This window comes from Salvia miltiorrhiza, chromosome 1, assembly GCF_028751815.1.
Source record: "Salvia miltiorrhiza cultivar Shanhuang (shh) chromosome 1, IMPLAD_Smil_shh, whole genome shotgun sequence".
Lineage (NCBI taxonomy): Eukaryota > Viridiplantae > Streptophyta > Magnoliopsida > Lamiales > Lamiaceae > Salvia > Salvia miltiorrhiza.
Genome location: NC_080387.1, coordinates 22,114,408 through 22,128,378, shown reverse-complemented (window position 1 = coordinate 22,128,378; position 13,971 = coordinate 22,114,408). Strand labels below are relative to the sequence as shown.

At 37.1% G+C, this 13,971-nt stretch overlaps 1 protein-coding gene across 1 annotated transcript; it reads left to right on the top strand.

Moving 5' to 3' along the window:
- Window positions 1-4,605: 4,605 nt before the first annotated feature.
- On the top strand, window positions 4,606-7,191 carry LOC131007015 (uncharacterized). Its single transcript, XM_057934160.1, has 2 exons — window positions 4,606-5,913; window positions 6,040-7,191. The coding sequence occupies exons 1-2, from the start codon at window positions 4,611-4,613 to the stop codon at window positions 6,993-6,995; spliced, it is 2,259 nt and encodes a 752-aa protein (XP_057790143.1). The 5' UTR covers window positions 4,606-4,610; the 3' UTR covers window positions 6,996-7,191.
- Window positions 7,192-13,971: the final 6,780 nt, after the last annotated feature.

Genomic DNA, 13,971 nt, shown 5'->3' with positions numbered 1-13,971 from the left:
AGTAAAATTATATTGTAAGATGTGGACCTCATATCTATTGTAGTGAAAATTTGTTACTCAAAAAGAAAATAAGCCAAGTCGGATGGGACGGCCCAAAAAAGAAAGTAGGCCAAAGGAAGTGGGACGAAGAGAATATTAAATAATGAACTCTAATTAATATTTATCACTAAAAATTAAAATTTAAAAAGTGATATATCCTAACTTGAATTAATTAACCAAAATAATTCATTATTAATTAAAATAAATATAAAAAATAATTATAAATCCTAGTTGGATTAGTGAACCCTTGATAATTATCTTTTTATTATATGAAAACATAATAAATTATCATTGAAGAAAAATTAATTAAAAATTAATGGGCCCATCACCTATTCTCTCTCTCTATACATACTTTTACAAATTTCAATTTATTTTTCTTTTTCCGTCAACTCACTTTATCTACTAATTAATTACACATTTTATAATATCTATACCCAAAAGTAATTAGACATTTGTAATGGTGCGAAATGAGTAATAAATTAAGAGTGGTTGACCCTTCCATAGGGCCTGGGGCCCCTAAATTTAGGGGGCCCAAAATAAAAATATAAGCTCATTAATATTAACCTTATTAAATGTTTTATATTGCTTCCCTAATGTTTCTATTGCATATAATATATTGTTGACTATATTGGTTACTATAGCAGAAAGAAGTTTTTTAAAGTAAAATTGATAAAATTATATTTACGTTTTACTATGTCTCAATAAATGTTAAATGAATTAGCGTTTTATGCATTGAACATGAGGTATTTGAAAATTTTGATCTTGAAGAAGTTATTAATGATTTTGCTTCTCAAAATATATGCTAGAAGATCCATTTTCTAGGAGGGCCATTTTTTTTCCTCGCTCAAGGCCCTCGAAATATCAGCATCGGCCTTAAGAGTGGGTCACAATGGTACACACTAAATTGCGAGATAGAGGATCTCATCTGGCATAAAATATGTTTAAAAGGCAAGTGAGACAATTTGCAACTTTTATACTTTATCAATAACCTACTACAACCTAAATATTTTTTCTTTTTCTATAATTTGTTGTCATATTTTTTAATTATAAAATGCAAATGGCATTATTGGATTTGATTGAAAAAAGGTGGATAAAGGTTGCTCCGTATACTTCTTCCACAACTGGTTACTAAGTTTCTCATTATTTTATTATTTTTTTGGTTTAACTTTGTTTGGTTATGAATAAATATAGCCTTAGTGTAGTTGGGAAGCCCATGCTTTAATATACTCCCTCTGTCCCGCCCAAGATGCTACATATTCCTTTTCAGGCCGTCCCAACGAAGATGCTACATTTCTATATTTGGCAAAAATAAGGAATTTTAAACGTTTAATTAACACTAATTAATTATTTCTTTATTATCTTCTCTCTCATACTTTATCACTTTATTACCTTCTCTTTCTTACTTTATCACTTTATTACTTTCTCTCTCCTACTTTATCAGTTTATTATTACATACTTAAAACATTAATCTACAACTCCTTAAATCCCGTGCCGAAAAGCAAATGTAGCGTCTTTGCCGGGACGGAGGGAGTATTAAAGGTCGGGGAGTTAAATTTTTTTTTCAACAAATTTTAATTCTTTTCGTAATACTTAAAATTATGATATTCTTTACTTTTATTTATTTAAAGGATTAAATGCATGTAATATCACGAACTTTGCCTGAAATTCATTTTCCCCATGATTTTAAAAAAATTCATTTTTATAATTTTTTTGACATTTGTTTAATTTTCTCACGATTTTTATTTTTCCTTAAATCAGAATTAATGTAACGCTGGTGTGACTCACCGGTACGCGCCATACTTGTTCCATCTGGTAGTTAAACGCAGCATTTGATTATTGGGTTAAGGTGCAGATAGGCCCCTATAGTATAAGCCCTTATAGCGTATTGCTTCTCATACTCATTGTGTGTGCAAATAGGCCCTCAAAGTCCAAAAAATCGATCAATTAAACCCGTTTGACTAACCGCTGTTAGTCAAACGTTAGTAATTTTTTTTAACCCCCAATTTTTTTCTTCTTTCAATTTTTACTCCAAATTTTTACCCCCAATTCCAATTCAGCCACTGTCAATATCTCCCTTAGCCTCTCTTCTCTTCCGGTGATGACGAGGCCACCGGTCACCTCTCCCATGAAATTCGGCGCTACTGTCACATCCGAGTTCACATCGCGATGGAAGAGGTCGTCGAAGGCGCGCTAGCAGACGGTGTTCATGATCTTTGCGACACCTCGAAGCACAGCGATGCAGTTGTCGTGGAGGAAGCGGAGGCTGACGCCGGCAGAAGCTGAGGAGCTCGGACAAGAGCTTGATCCTACCTCCAGAGAGAAAGTCGCCGCTCTCGACGCACCTGATGCAGACGGCGGCCTCATCGGCTATGGCGTTGATGAGGAGTGGCAGGAGGGAGGAGACGCGCTTGATGGGTGGATTCGGCGCACTCCTTCTCGAGCCACATGAGGAAGGAGAGGACTTGGACCGACTCGGTCGGGTCGCGGCGGAGAGAGCGGGTGAGGAAGGCGTAGAGCTCCCTATCGATGGTGTGGAATTGCCGGAAGGGGCAGGTTTCCAGCGGGAAGAGGGAGTGACTTCTGCAATTTCCGCCGTAAGGTGGCTTGCAGCGGAGAGGCAACGGTTGGGGTGCGATGTGGTGTGCTGGATTATGCAATTTTTGCCGGAAGAGAAGAGAGGCTAAGGAAGATGTAGGAGTGACTAAATTGGAATTTGGGGTAGAAATTGAAAGAAGAAAGATATTGGGGTTAAAAAAAATATTGACTAACGTTTGACTAACATTGGTTAGTCAAACGGGTTTAATTGATCGATTTTTCGAACTTTGGGGGCCTATTTGCACACACAGTGAGTATGAGGAACAATACGCTATAATGGCCTATACTACAAGGGCCTATCTGCACCTTAACCCTTGATTATTCTTATTAAATATCCTCAATTAAGCATTAAAACCCTAATTTTTTGTCCTGCCCCTTTCTTCCTCAGTTGAGCGCGTAGATTGCTTGGAATCTGTATTGTTCCCTCTTTCTTTATTCTCCTTCTTCCTCCTTTCCTCCTTTCTCGCGTTCTACACCATTTTCCCTTTTTTTTCATTTTTCTTCCTCAGCCTGTGTTCCTTTGTACCTGTCAGTCATTGCGGGAATCGACGACTTTGATTTACCCTTTTCTGTCACCCTGCCAGCAATCCACCCGCCTCCCACTGCAGCGGCGGTGGAGCGCTGCCCACCGGCTTCGATAGATTGGCGAAGCACCGACGCCAACAATCGGTGAAACACCCCCCACCGTCGAGAGATTCGTGAGGGAGAAGATTTATTAATTCATGATGAGTCGGAAGGAAGAAGATGAATTTCTTTTCAAACGCGAAGGAAGATGATACAAAGAAGATGTGTAATTTTTATTATGAAACACGAAGCAATTCCAACAAATTAGGGCTTTTTTATGAGTATTTAATATTATATGTATAATTTTAAATTCATATATATTCCACGTCAGTGTTTACGTGTAAAATTAAATCCATATCATTGCCATGTCAATTTTATGGTCACCGAAAATAGAAACCATGAGAAAATTGAAGAAATGTCAAAGTTTGTGATAAAAAATGATTTTTTTAAAGATCGTGGGAAGATGGATTTCGGGTAAAGTTCGTGATATTACATGCATTTAACCCTTATTTAAATGCTAATTTTAATAAGTTCATTCTTTTTTAATTCTTAAATTAATTACATTAGCAATAATATTTTTTATTATTTAATATTTGAAATTATAATATTTTTTACTTTTAATTATAATATATTTTTTCTTTAAAAGATGATCAATAATGGTTCTCCATTCCCCGTGGTGACTCGAACCCCCGGCCTATTAGTTAGTGGGGAAACGTCTTACCAATTGGATTGCGCTTGTATAATATAGTTTATTTTTATTTATTTAAATGCGATTTCAACTAAATTCATTTCATTTTATAATATTTCGATTAATAATATTAGCAACGGTTCTTTTACTATTATTTTTTTATTATTTGAAACTTATAATATTATTTACTTTTATGTATAATAGGAGTATTCTTTAATTTTATTTATTTAAATGCTAATTCATATCATTTTTTAATAATTCAATTAATATACTATTAGTAATATTAAGTTATAATATATTTTGTTTGTTGAAAATGACCACAGTGGACTGAAAGCATGACTTCTCTCTCAAGCAACCGTAACCCTTGTTTGATCGAGCCGCCGTTCTCTTCTCCGGCTATGGATTCCGGCATGCCTCACCGTGCTCTGTCAGACCTGAGTGGCCTCAATATACCGACTATTTCTACAAACTTTTGATCGCTCGCGACCTGTTGCTTCGGCTTCTCCGGGAACCCTAGCTTCTCCGCAAACCCTCGCCGCTAAAAATCCTGCAGTTCAGCGGGACGCCTCTGATGGCAACAGCCTCGTTTCATCGCCTCTCCAAAGAATACCGATGGAGAAAGGCCATTATACTATGAAGTTTCAAAATGGTGAGGATATAACCCTCGCCCGCGCTAAGCCCCTATGGGTTCTGTCGTCTGGGCAGTTACGTGTTTGTGGTTATTATGTTGCCTAGAAAATATGCATCGGGTAGTCAAAAAAGAAATAAAAGAAAACGAATTGATGAGGTGATTAAAACCCAAAAAGGAGCCATTAATAAGTTTCTTATACCTAGTTCTAGTTCTTCGGTGAAAGAAGTTGATTTGATTGAAAATGAAGAGGTTGATGCTACTATTGAAAATGAAAATGAAAATGAGAATGAGAATGAGAATGAGAATGAGAATGAGAATGAGAATGAGAATGAGATTGAGATTGAGATTGAGATTGAGAATGAGAATGAGAATGAGAATGAGAAATTGCATATAGAAATTGATGATGTTGCTTTGAATATATTTGATCCAAGAACTTGGGATAATATTGATAATAAAACTAGAGATATCTTGATAGAGAAAGGTCCCCTAAGAGAGTACAATCTCACATTCCCCGTAGATGAACTTGGTAGACATTTTGCATATTCTCATTACACTAGAAAATTACCAAATGGTGAGAATCAAGATAGAAAATGGTTAGTGTATTCAAAAGATGTGAATAAAGTATATTGCTTTTGTTGTAAATTATTTAAATCATGTCAAAGTAAAAGTTTGTTGGCAAATGAAGGATTGAACGATTGGAAACATATACATGATAGACTCAAAACACATGAGAATGGTGTCGAGCATATTAATAATATGAGAACTTGGATTGATTTGCATATTAGATTGAAACGCAATCAAACAATTGATAGAGATTTACAATTGCACATTAAGAAAGAGAAAGAACATTGGAAACAAGTTTTAGTTAGAATTATTGCTGTTGTGAAATGTCTTGCTACACGTAATTTGGCTTTTCGTGGGGATAATGAGAAAATTTACCAAAATAATAATGGTAATTTTTTGGGTTTACTTGAACTAATTGCAGAATTTGATTTGGTAATGCAAGAGCACTTAAGACGTGTCCAAAATAAAGAAATTCACTATCATTACCTTAGTCATAAGATTCAAAATGAGTTGATTTCAACATTAGCCTCTAAAGTTAAGAATGATATAGTCAAAAAAATCAAAGAGGCTAAGTATTATTCAGTGATACTTGATTGCACTTCAGATATAAGTCATAATGAACAAATGACTTTAGTAATTCGATGTGTTGATATGACTAGTTCTAGCATAATGATAAAGGAATATTTCATTGAATTTATAAGTGTGGATGATACATCGGGATTAGCTCTTTTCAATGAAATACAAGCTGCTTTAGAATCACTTGGGCTTGATATTGATAATGTGAGGGGACAAGGTTATGACAATGGTTCCAATATGAAAGGGAAACATCAAGGTGTGCAAAAGAGATTTCTTGAAATTAATCCTAGAGCATTTTATATGCCATGTGCTTGTCATTCTCTTAATTTAACGATATGTGATATGGCTAGTTCTTGTGTTAAAGCGGTTTCTTTCTTTGGAGTTGTGCAACGTTTGTATACTTTATTTGCAAGTTCTACAAAAAGATGGAAAATTTTACAGGATCACCTTAATCAATTTACTTTGAAGTCCTTATCAACAACAAGATGGGAAAGTCATATTAATAGTGTTACTGCTATAATAACTCAACCTAATGAGATAAGAGAGGCTCTATTTGAATTAGCAAGAGTAAGTGATGATGCTAAAACTAGGAGTGAAGCCGAGTCTTTGGCGACTAATGAACTTGAGAATTTTGAGTTTTTGTTGGGTATGACTATATGGCACAATATATTGAACAAAACAAATTTGATTAGCAAAAAATTACAATCTAAAGATATGCAAATTGATGTTGCAATAGTTATTTTGAAAGGTTTGATTTCTTATTTTGAAAAATATAGAGAGGATGGTTTTCAATCGGCCTTGACATTAGCTAAGGAGCTTGCATCTAAGATGGAAATTGATCCTATTTTTCCACCAAAACGTATGATTCGTAGGAAGAAACAATTTGATGAAAGTTGCCAAGAAGAGATTACATTATCTGATGAGGAGTTTTTTAGGATCAATTATTTTCTTGTTATAGTGGATATTGCTATTTTATCTTTAAAGACTAGATTTGAACAATTGACAATTTTTGAAGATATTTTTGGCTTTTTGTTTCCTCATAAGATGTTATCTTTATGGGATAGTGATAAATTGCATAAGTGTTGTGTTAAGCTTCAAGATGCCCTGAAACATAATGATAAATTTGACATTGATGCTGAAGATTTATATTCTGAATTGCAAGTGCTACAAATGTGTTTACCATCTGAAACAAAATCGCTTGGTGAGGTTCTTGAATTTGTTAAAGTTTCAGATTGCTTTCCAAACGTTTCTATTGCATATAGAATATTATTGACTATACCAGTTACTGTAGCTTCAGCAGAAAGAAGTTTTTCAAAATTAAAATTGATAAAATCATAATTACGTTCTACTATGTCTCAAGAAAGGTTGAATGGATTAGCGGTTTTATGCATTGAACATGAGGTATTAGAAAAGCTTGATCTTGAAGAAATTATTGATGATTTTGCTTCTCAAAATGCTAGAAGATCTAAGTTATTTTTGTAATTATTTCATTATTGTTTTCTTGTTTATTGCACTTTATAGTTAATATTATAGGGGCCCCTTTTTCCTTCTCGCCCAGGGCCCCCGAAATGTCAGGGCCGGCCCTGGCAGCAGGTTGTTGAATACGGGCAGACTGTGGGCCTTCCTGAGCATCAGTCTCCAGTGCTCATTTCACCAGTCCAGCAGCAGCTTAACGAGGAATGGGAGCAGACTGTAGGTTGACCTGAGCATCAATCTTCAGTGCTCGTTTCACCTATTCAGCAACAGGTTGATGATTCTGAGGCGGGGCGGTTGGATCAGCTTGAGAGGCGTCCTCCTGACCACTCCCGGATTGCGGGTGAACAGCATATTGGGGCTTCGAATTCTCCTCAACAGAAGGTGGATATCCATGAAAAAAAGATGGTGGCGATTGAGAATGAGATGAAGATTGACAAACTTCAGAAAGTTATTAGGCAGCCAAGTGCAGATTCCATCGTCAAAAGAGGCTGTTGGCATCCTCCTAAGAATGAGCAGGTGGTGCGTAATCATAATAAAGCCTTACGCCAGCAGGAGGAGAGCATAAAAGCTAGACTTCGAAAATCTGTGGATATTGGTCATAAGCCGAGTGCCTATGTTGTGGAACGTGGAGACCGTGATAGCTTTAGGGCTATGAACAATGTTTCGACTAAGAGTTGGGCTGATGAGGTAGAGTTGGGTGAGACCCACTCTACGACCTTTTTTAAGTTTCGATGAACATGATCGTTTGGAATGTCTGTGGTTTGACGGACGATTCTAAACGTTTGCTTAGGGAGTACTGTCGCTTTTTTTTTCCATAAGGTTCTTGGTCTTATTGCGCCCAAGTCCAGATTTCACAAAATTCGCCAGAGTTTTTGGACATCCTTGATATGACGCCTCGCCATCAGAATTGCAGATTACCTCAATGTTCCAATAATTGGTTATTAGCTCACCCTTCGGTGGGCACTAGTGTGTTTTTTCCTCTCCTCAAGCGGTGGTGATGGATTGCATGATGCATAATCGTTCCTTTAGGGTGGCAGTGATCTATGGTTCGAATGATCCGATTGAACGTCGTTCTCTTTGGACTGATCTTCTTGCTTTGGTTAGTGAGAATACTATTTTTATTGGGGATTTTAATGCGGTCAAAGGTGCTAGAGAGAGAATTAGCACGGTGCGGCCTTCTCGTAGTTCGTGTCAGGATTTCTACTATTTTATTGATGCTACGGGGTTCCTGGAGTCTCCCACATCCAGTTTGCGCTACACTTGGTCTGGTCGGCGTTTCCTACCCCGACACATTGAATCCATTCTTGACAGAGCTGTCTTTTCTCCTTGTTTTGCTAGCTCCTGGGATTCCATCAATACTCATGCTCTTTCTATATCGACTTCAGATCATTCCGCTATAGTATTTCAGTGTCGTTTAGCAACTACTTCAAGGAAGAGGTTTTTTAGATTTCTTAATATGTGGGTGTTGCATCCTAACTTTCATAGTATGGTGGCTTTCTCTTGGGGTGAGGCTGTTGATGTTACTTGTCCCATCTTTCGGGTTATGTTTAAGCTACGCCGCCTGTACGGGGCTTTGCACCTCTGGAACAATATGATTTTCGATCATGTGCATATGGCCATTGAAGACGGTCAGTGCTTTTTTTTGGATATTCAGACTCACATTTTGACTTCAGGGTACACAGATGTTTTGATGAGGAAGTTGCTTCACAAGCTTCTCTCAATGTTCTTCTCTCGAGGAATAACAGTCTTCTTCAGCAGAAAAGTCGTGCTAACTGGTTGGCGGATGGTGATCGTAATTCGGCCTTCTTTCAAAATATGATTAAATTTAGAAGTGGGGCTCATCCTATTGGCCATTTGAGAATTGGAAATGAGGTTGTCGATGATCCTCAGGTTCTTGAAGATCATATCACTGATTTTTTCTCTAGTCTTTTTACTGAGTGTGGATTTGGAGGAGCTTGAGGCCACTATTGATCCTTGGGTTACTTATGTGCAGAATGCTCGGCTTACGGGAATTCCGGAGGACGACGAGATTGTTGTTGCAGTGTTTGGTATGGATGTTAACAACTCTCCTGGTCTTGATGGGTTTTCTGGTCACTTTTATCAGAGTTGTTGGTCTATTATTAAACGGGATGTTATTATTGTGGTCCGTGCATTGTTCATGAATTCTTATCTTCCGTCTGGTTGCAATGCTAGCACATTGATTCTTATTCCTAAGAAGAAGTCGGTTGAGACTGTTGCGGATCTTCGTCCCATTATCTTGTCAATTTTTTTCTTCAAGATTATCTCGAAAGTTATGGCCTCTCGCCTTAATTCTGTAGCTTCGGAAGGGGTTTCCCCTAATCAGTTTGGTTTCATCAGTGGTCGATCGATCCACGATTGCATTGTGCTTGGTTCTGAAGGCTTTAATTGTATGAGTCGGTCTGGCCGTGGATCGAATATTGCTTGCAAAATTGACATTTGCAAAGCTTTTGATACGATGAGTTGGGATTTCATCCTTCAGGTTCTCCGGGCTAATCGTTTTCATGAGGATTTTATCCGTCAGATTTCTATTATTTTTAGATCGACGAGGATTTCGATTCTTTATAATGGCAAACTCAGCGGTTGCTTTGCTTGTTCTCGGGGAGTCTGGCAAGGTGATCCATTATCTCCTATCTTATTTGGGATTGTTGAGGATGTGCTTAGTCATCTTTTTTTTGAACTGTGTGCAGTCGCGCCATCTTGAGCCTATGAGTTTCAGCAGGGCAACTTATTTTCCCACTCATTTGTTTTATGCGGATGACATCTTAATCTTTTGCAAAGCTTCTTTGAAGAATACGCGAAAAATTAAGGAGATTCTAGATTATTATGGGGATTTGTCTGGTCAAATATGTAGAATTGATAAATCCCACATTTTCTTTGCCTCGGGGTTTTCGGTTTCGATGAAGCGTAATGTCACTCGTGAACTTGGTTTTGTTGTGGGCTAGCTGCCTGTTACGTATTTGGGAGTGCCTATTTTTACTTGTAGATCTCGTGCGGCTTATTTTACAGCTATTTATGATTGAATTGTTCAGAAGTTTTCGCGCTGGAAAGGTCTGCAACTCTCCATGGCGGGAAGGCTTTGCTTGATTAGATCGGTCGTGCAGAGTTCGGTGATTCATTCGATGATGGTAACCACTGGCCTAAGTTTCTCATATACGATTTGGATAGAAAATGTCGTAATTTTCTTTGGACTGGTATGATTGATAAGCATCCTGCTTGTCTGGTCAATTGGTCTTGTGTTTGTGCTATTTGTGCTGAAGGAGGGCTCGGTCTCAGATCTTTTTCTCTTATGAATAAAAGTTTTATGATGAAGCTTGCTTGGAAGTTGATTAAGGGGACTGATTTTGCTTTTTCGTCTTGCGTTCCCATTTTGGTTATGCTAAGTATTCTTTGGCCTCCTCCTCAGTGTGGACTGGTGTTCGTGATAATGTTGCTCAGTTGGTGTAGGATTCGTACTCTTACATTGGGTCCGGTTCTACTACCTACTTTTTGAAAGATGACTGGTTGGATTACAAGTTAGTTGATAAGCTTAATGTGCCTCATTTTATACATGAGTTTTTGAATCATTTTGTTGAGGATTATTATTTTGATGGTGTTTGGCATTTTTCTGAGGATTTCTTTATTCAGTTCCCAGACATTGTTTATGATATTCTGATTTTACCTCTTGGTGAGGACTGTGATTCTCGGTTTTGGAAACCTTTGGTTCGTGGTGACATTACGTCTGCCTTAGCATATTCTTCTAGTTGCCATAGTTATCCTAAGGTGATTTGGGGGGGGGGGGGGGGGGGGGGGGGCGATTGGCTCTGGGAGAGATTCATTCCGGTTCGCCATTCTATTCTTTGTTGGCGCATTATTCTGTCCCATCTTCCGACTATGGTTATTCTTATTCGTCGTGGTTTGATGGGTCTGAACCGGTGCCCTCTTTAAGGTATGGGTCTTGCACCAACGAATCTTGGGCTGCATCATTTCGTTTCTTATGGTCTTTTACTAATGGATCAACTGTGCAGGTAGTGGACGAGGAATGCATTATGTTTTGAATTCCCTTTTAAATTAGTTATATTAAGTCTGCAGTTGTGGATTATTAATTTGAAGCTGACTATGTTCCAGCACTTATATCCATACTTGATTTTGTTGTTGTTTAACTCAATTTTTCTTTACTTTAGTGACTTATTTGGATGTTAATTACTTTTCATATCTTATTATAAAATCCCAATATTTAAATTAGTATATTATGTTGTGATAATTAAAGAAAAACATAATCTAGAGAAAAACATGGGTTCATGCGCGGGGCGGACCTACGCTACCCTGCCGCCTAGATTATTACTCCCTCAGTCCCGCCGAGCTTGATGCGTTCCTTTTGGGCACGGGAATTAAGGAGCTATTGTTTAGAGCACTCTCAGCAGATCACCTAAATGCATCACTAACTCTAAATTTAGACTAAAACAATTGAAAATGAGATAAAAAAATGCATCCAACAGATCCCCTAAATTGGATGGGGCCCACAAATTTTTTTACACCTACCTAAATTCAATCTTAAATTTAAACCCACCCTAAATTTATTTTAAGCTTATAATTAGTAAGGCCCACACATAATTATTGTTTTTATGTAGAAAATAGGAGATCTGGTGTATGTATTTATAAAATCGAGATCCTAAAATTAAATAGGGAAGCTTTAGGGAGGGAATATAGGAGCATAATTTTGAAATTTCTGCTGGGAGTGCTCTTAGTTATTTAAGTATATTTGTAAATTTGTAGTTAGTTATTTTAAATATAAAATTTAAATTATTTTAAATATAAAATTTAAATTAATTAAATCTTAAATTTAATTAAAATAATAAAATTATTTTAATTATTTTAAATATAAAATTTAAATTAATTAAAACTGAAATTTAATTAAAATAATAAATAATAAATTATTTTAATTATTTTAATTATGTTTTATTTTAAATATAAAGTTAAATTAATTAAATTATTTAAGTATGGTTGTGAAAATGTATTGATTTTTTGAGAAATGAGGGTTATTTGGGATGACTAAAGAAAAATAAGGGGTGCAATTAGTTTTGTTAATTAGTGTTTTAAATTATCTAATCTTTGCCAAAAATGAAACGACTCAAGCTCGGTGGGAAGGAGAGAGTATTTTGGGTTAAATGCATTTAATATCACCAACTTTGACCGAAATTCAAATTTAGCACGAACTTAAAAAGCTCCAATTTATATGGATAACTTTATTATGTGTTAAAAAGTTAACTTAACATCTCACAGTTAAGTTTGTTGTTCTTCAGTACACAATTAGAACGCACAGTAAAAGAAAAATATATATTATACATATTTATACATGATTTAATGAATTGACTTAAGAAAATAATAATTTTAAATATGTTTGATCAAGAAAAATTTTAAAAATTATTGTGTATATTGAGTACACAATTAGACATTTCACAGGTAAGTTAGGGGTAACCAATACAAAATTAGAATGCATAGTTAATAAAAAAATACTCCCTTTCGTCCCCAAAATAAGTTCCTCTTTGGGGACGGCACGAGTTTTAAGGAAAAATGGTAAAGTGTATTGATAGTGGAGAAAAATATGTTATAATTAGTATTGAGAGTGGTGAAAAGGTGAAAAAGTGTTATAATTAGTATTGGGAGTGGTGAAAAAGTGAAAAGTAAGAATAAATAAAGTATTATTAGTGGTGGGGTAGTTGTCCAAAAATGGAAAGAAAGAAAGAGGAACTTATTTGGGGGACGTCCCAAAAAGAAAAAAGAGAAACTTATTTCAGGGACGGAGGGAGTATATCTTATACGTATTAACACTATAATATATAAGTTTCGGGAAGAAAATATTATCGTATCATTAATTCGATTATATAAGTTTTGGGAAAATAATACTTACACAAGATTCAGTCACACGATTATTTTGAGGAAAAGATATACTCCCTCCGTCCCGTCAAAATTGATGTGCAGTCCTTTTCGGACCGTCTCAACGAAAGTTCATGCGTTTCCCTTATTTAACAAAAATTAGACAATTTAAAACTCTAATAACAAAACTAATTACACCCATATATTTATTAATCAACTTAATTAATAATTTGGGCTCCCTCACCCATCTCATTTCTACACCAATATCACTTTCTCTCTCTATGGTCTTCGATCAAACCCTCTCCAACTCCCTAACTCATTTCTGCAAAGCAACTGCCCCTCTCTTCCCCAAGTCTCGCCATCGATGCTCCTCCTCCGGCGAAGCGCTGCCCTTCTAATACGCTGCGTATTTTAGTTGGAGGGTTGCTTGGTATTTAGGGGGAGGGGGCAACGAGGTTGCTGGGAATTTGGGGCGGTGGGGGAAGGAAATCCGACGGATTGTGGGGGATTTGGGGGCGGCGGAGTTGCTGGACATTTGGGGCGGTGGAGAGAGGAAGTCCGGCAGGGTTGCTGGGGATTTGGGGGCGACGAGGTTGCTGGGGATTTGGGGCAGCGGGGGGAGGAAGTCCGGCAGAGTTGCTGAGGATTTGGGGGGGCGGCAGAGTTGTTGGGGATGTAGGGCGGTGGGGAAAAGAAGTCCGGCGGGGTTGCTGGGGATTTGGGGGCGGCAGGGTTGTTGGGGATTCGGGGCGGCGGGGGAGGAAGTCCGGCAGGGTTGCAGACTTGGAGCTATTTGGGGTGGCGGGGTTGCAACTTGTTGTATTGGGGGGGGGGGGGGGGGGGGGTTGGGGGGGGGGGGTGTGGGGATTTCTAAAAATAGTACTTCCTCTGTCCCACGAATCTTGACACGTTTGGATTCGACATGGGAATTAAGGAGTTGTAGATTAGTGAGTAGTTAATAAAA

Coding starts and splice junctions, on each gene's coding strand:
- LOC131007015 (XM_057934160.1), top strand. CDS start 4,611: ATGTTGCCTAGAAAATATGCATCGGGTAGTCAAAAAAGAAATAAAAGA. Junction 5,914..6,039: donor TATGAAAGGGAAACATCAAG/GTGTGCAAAAGA, acceptor CTTTCTTTGGAG/TTGTGCAACGTTTGTATACT.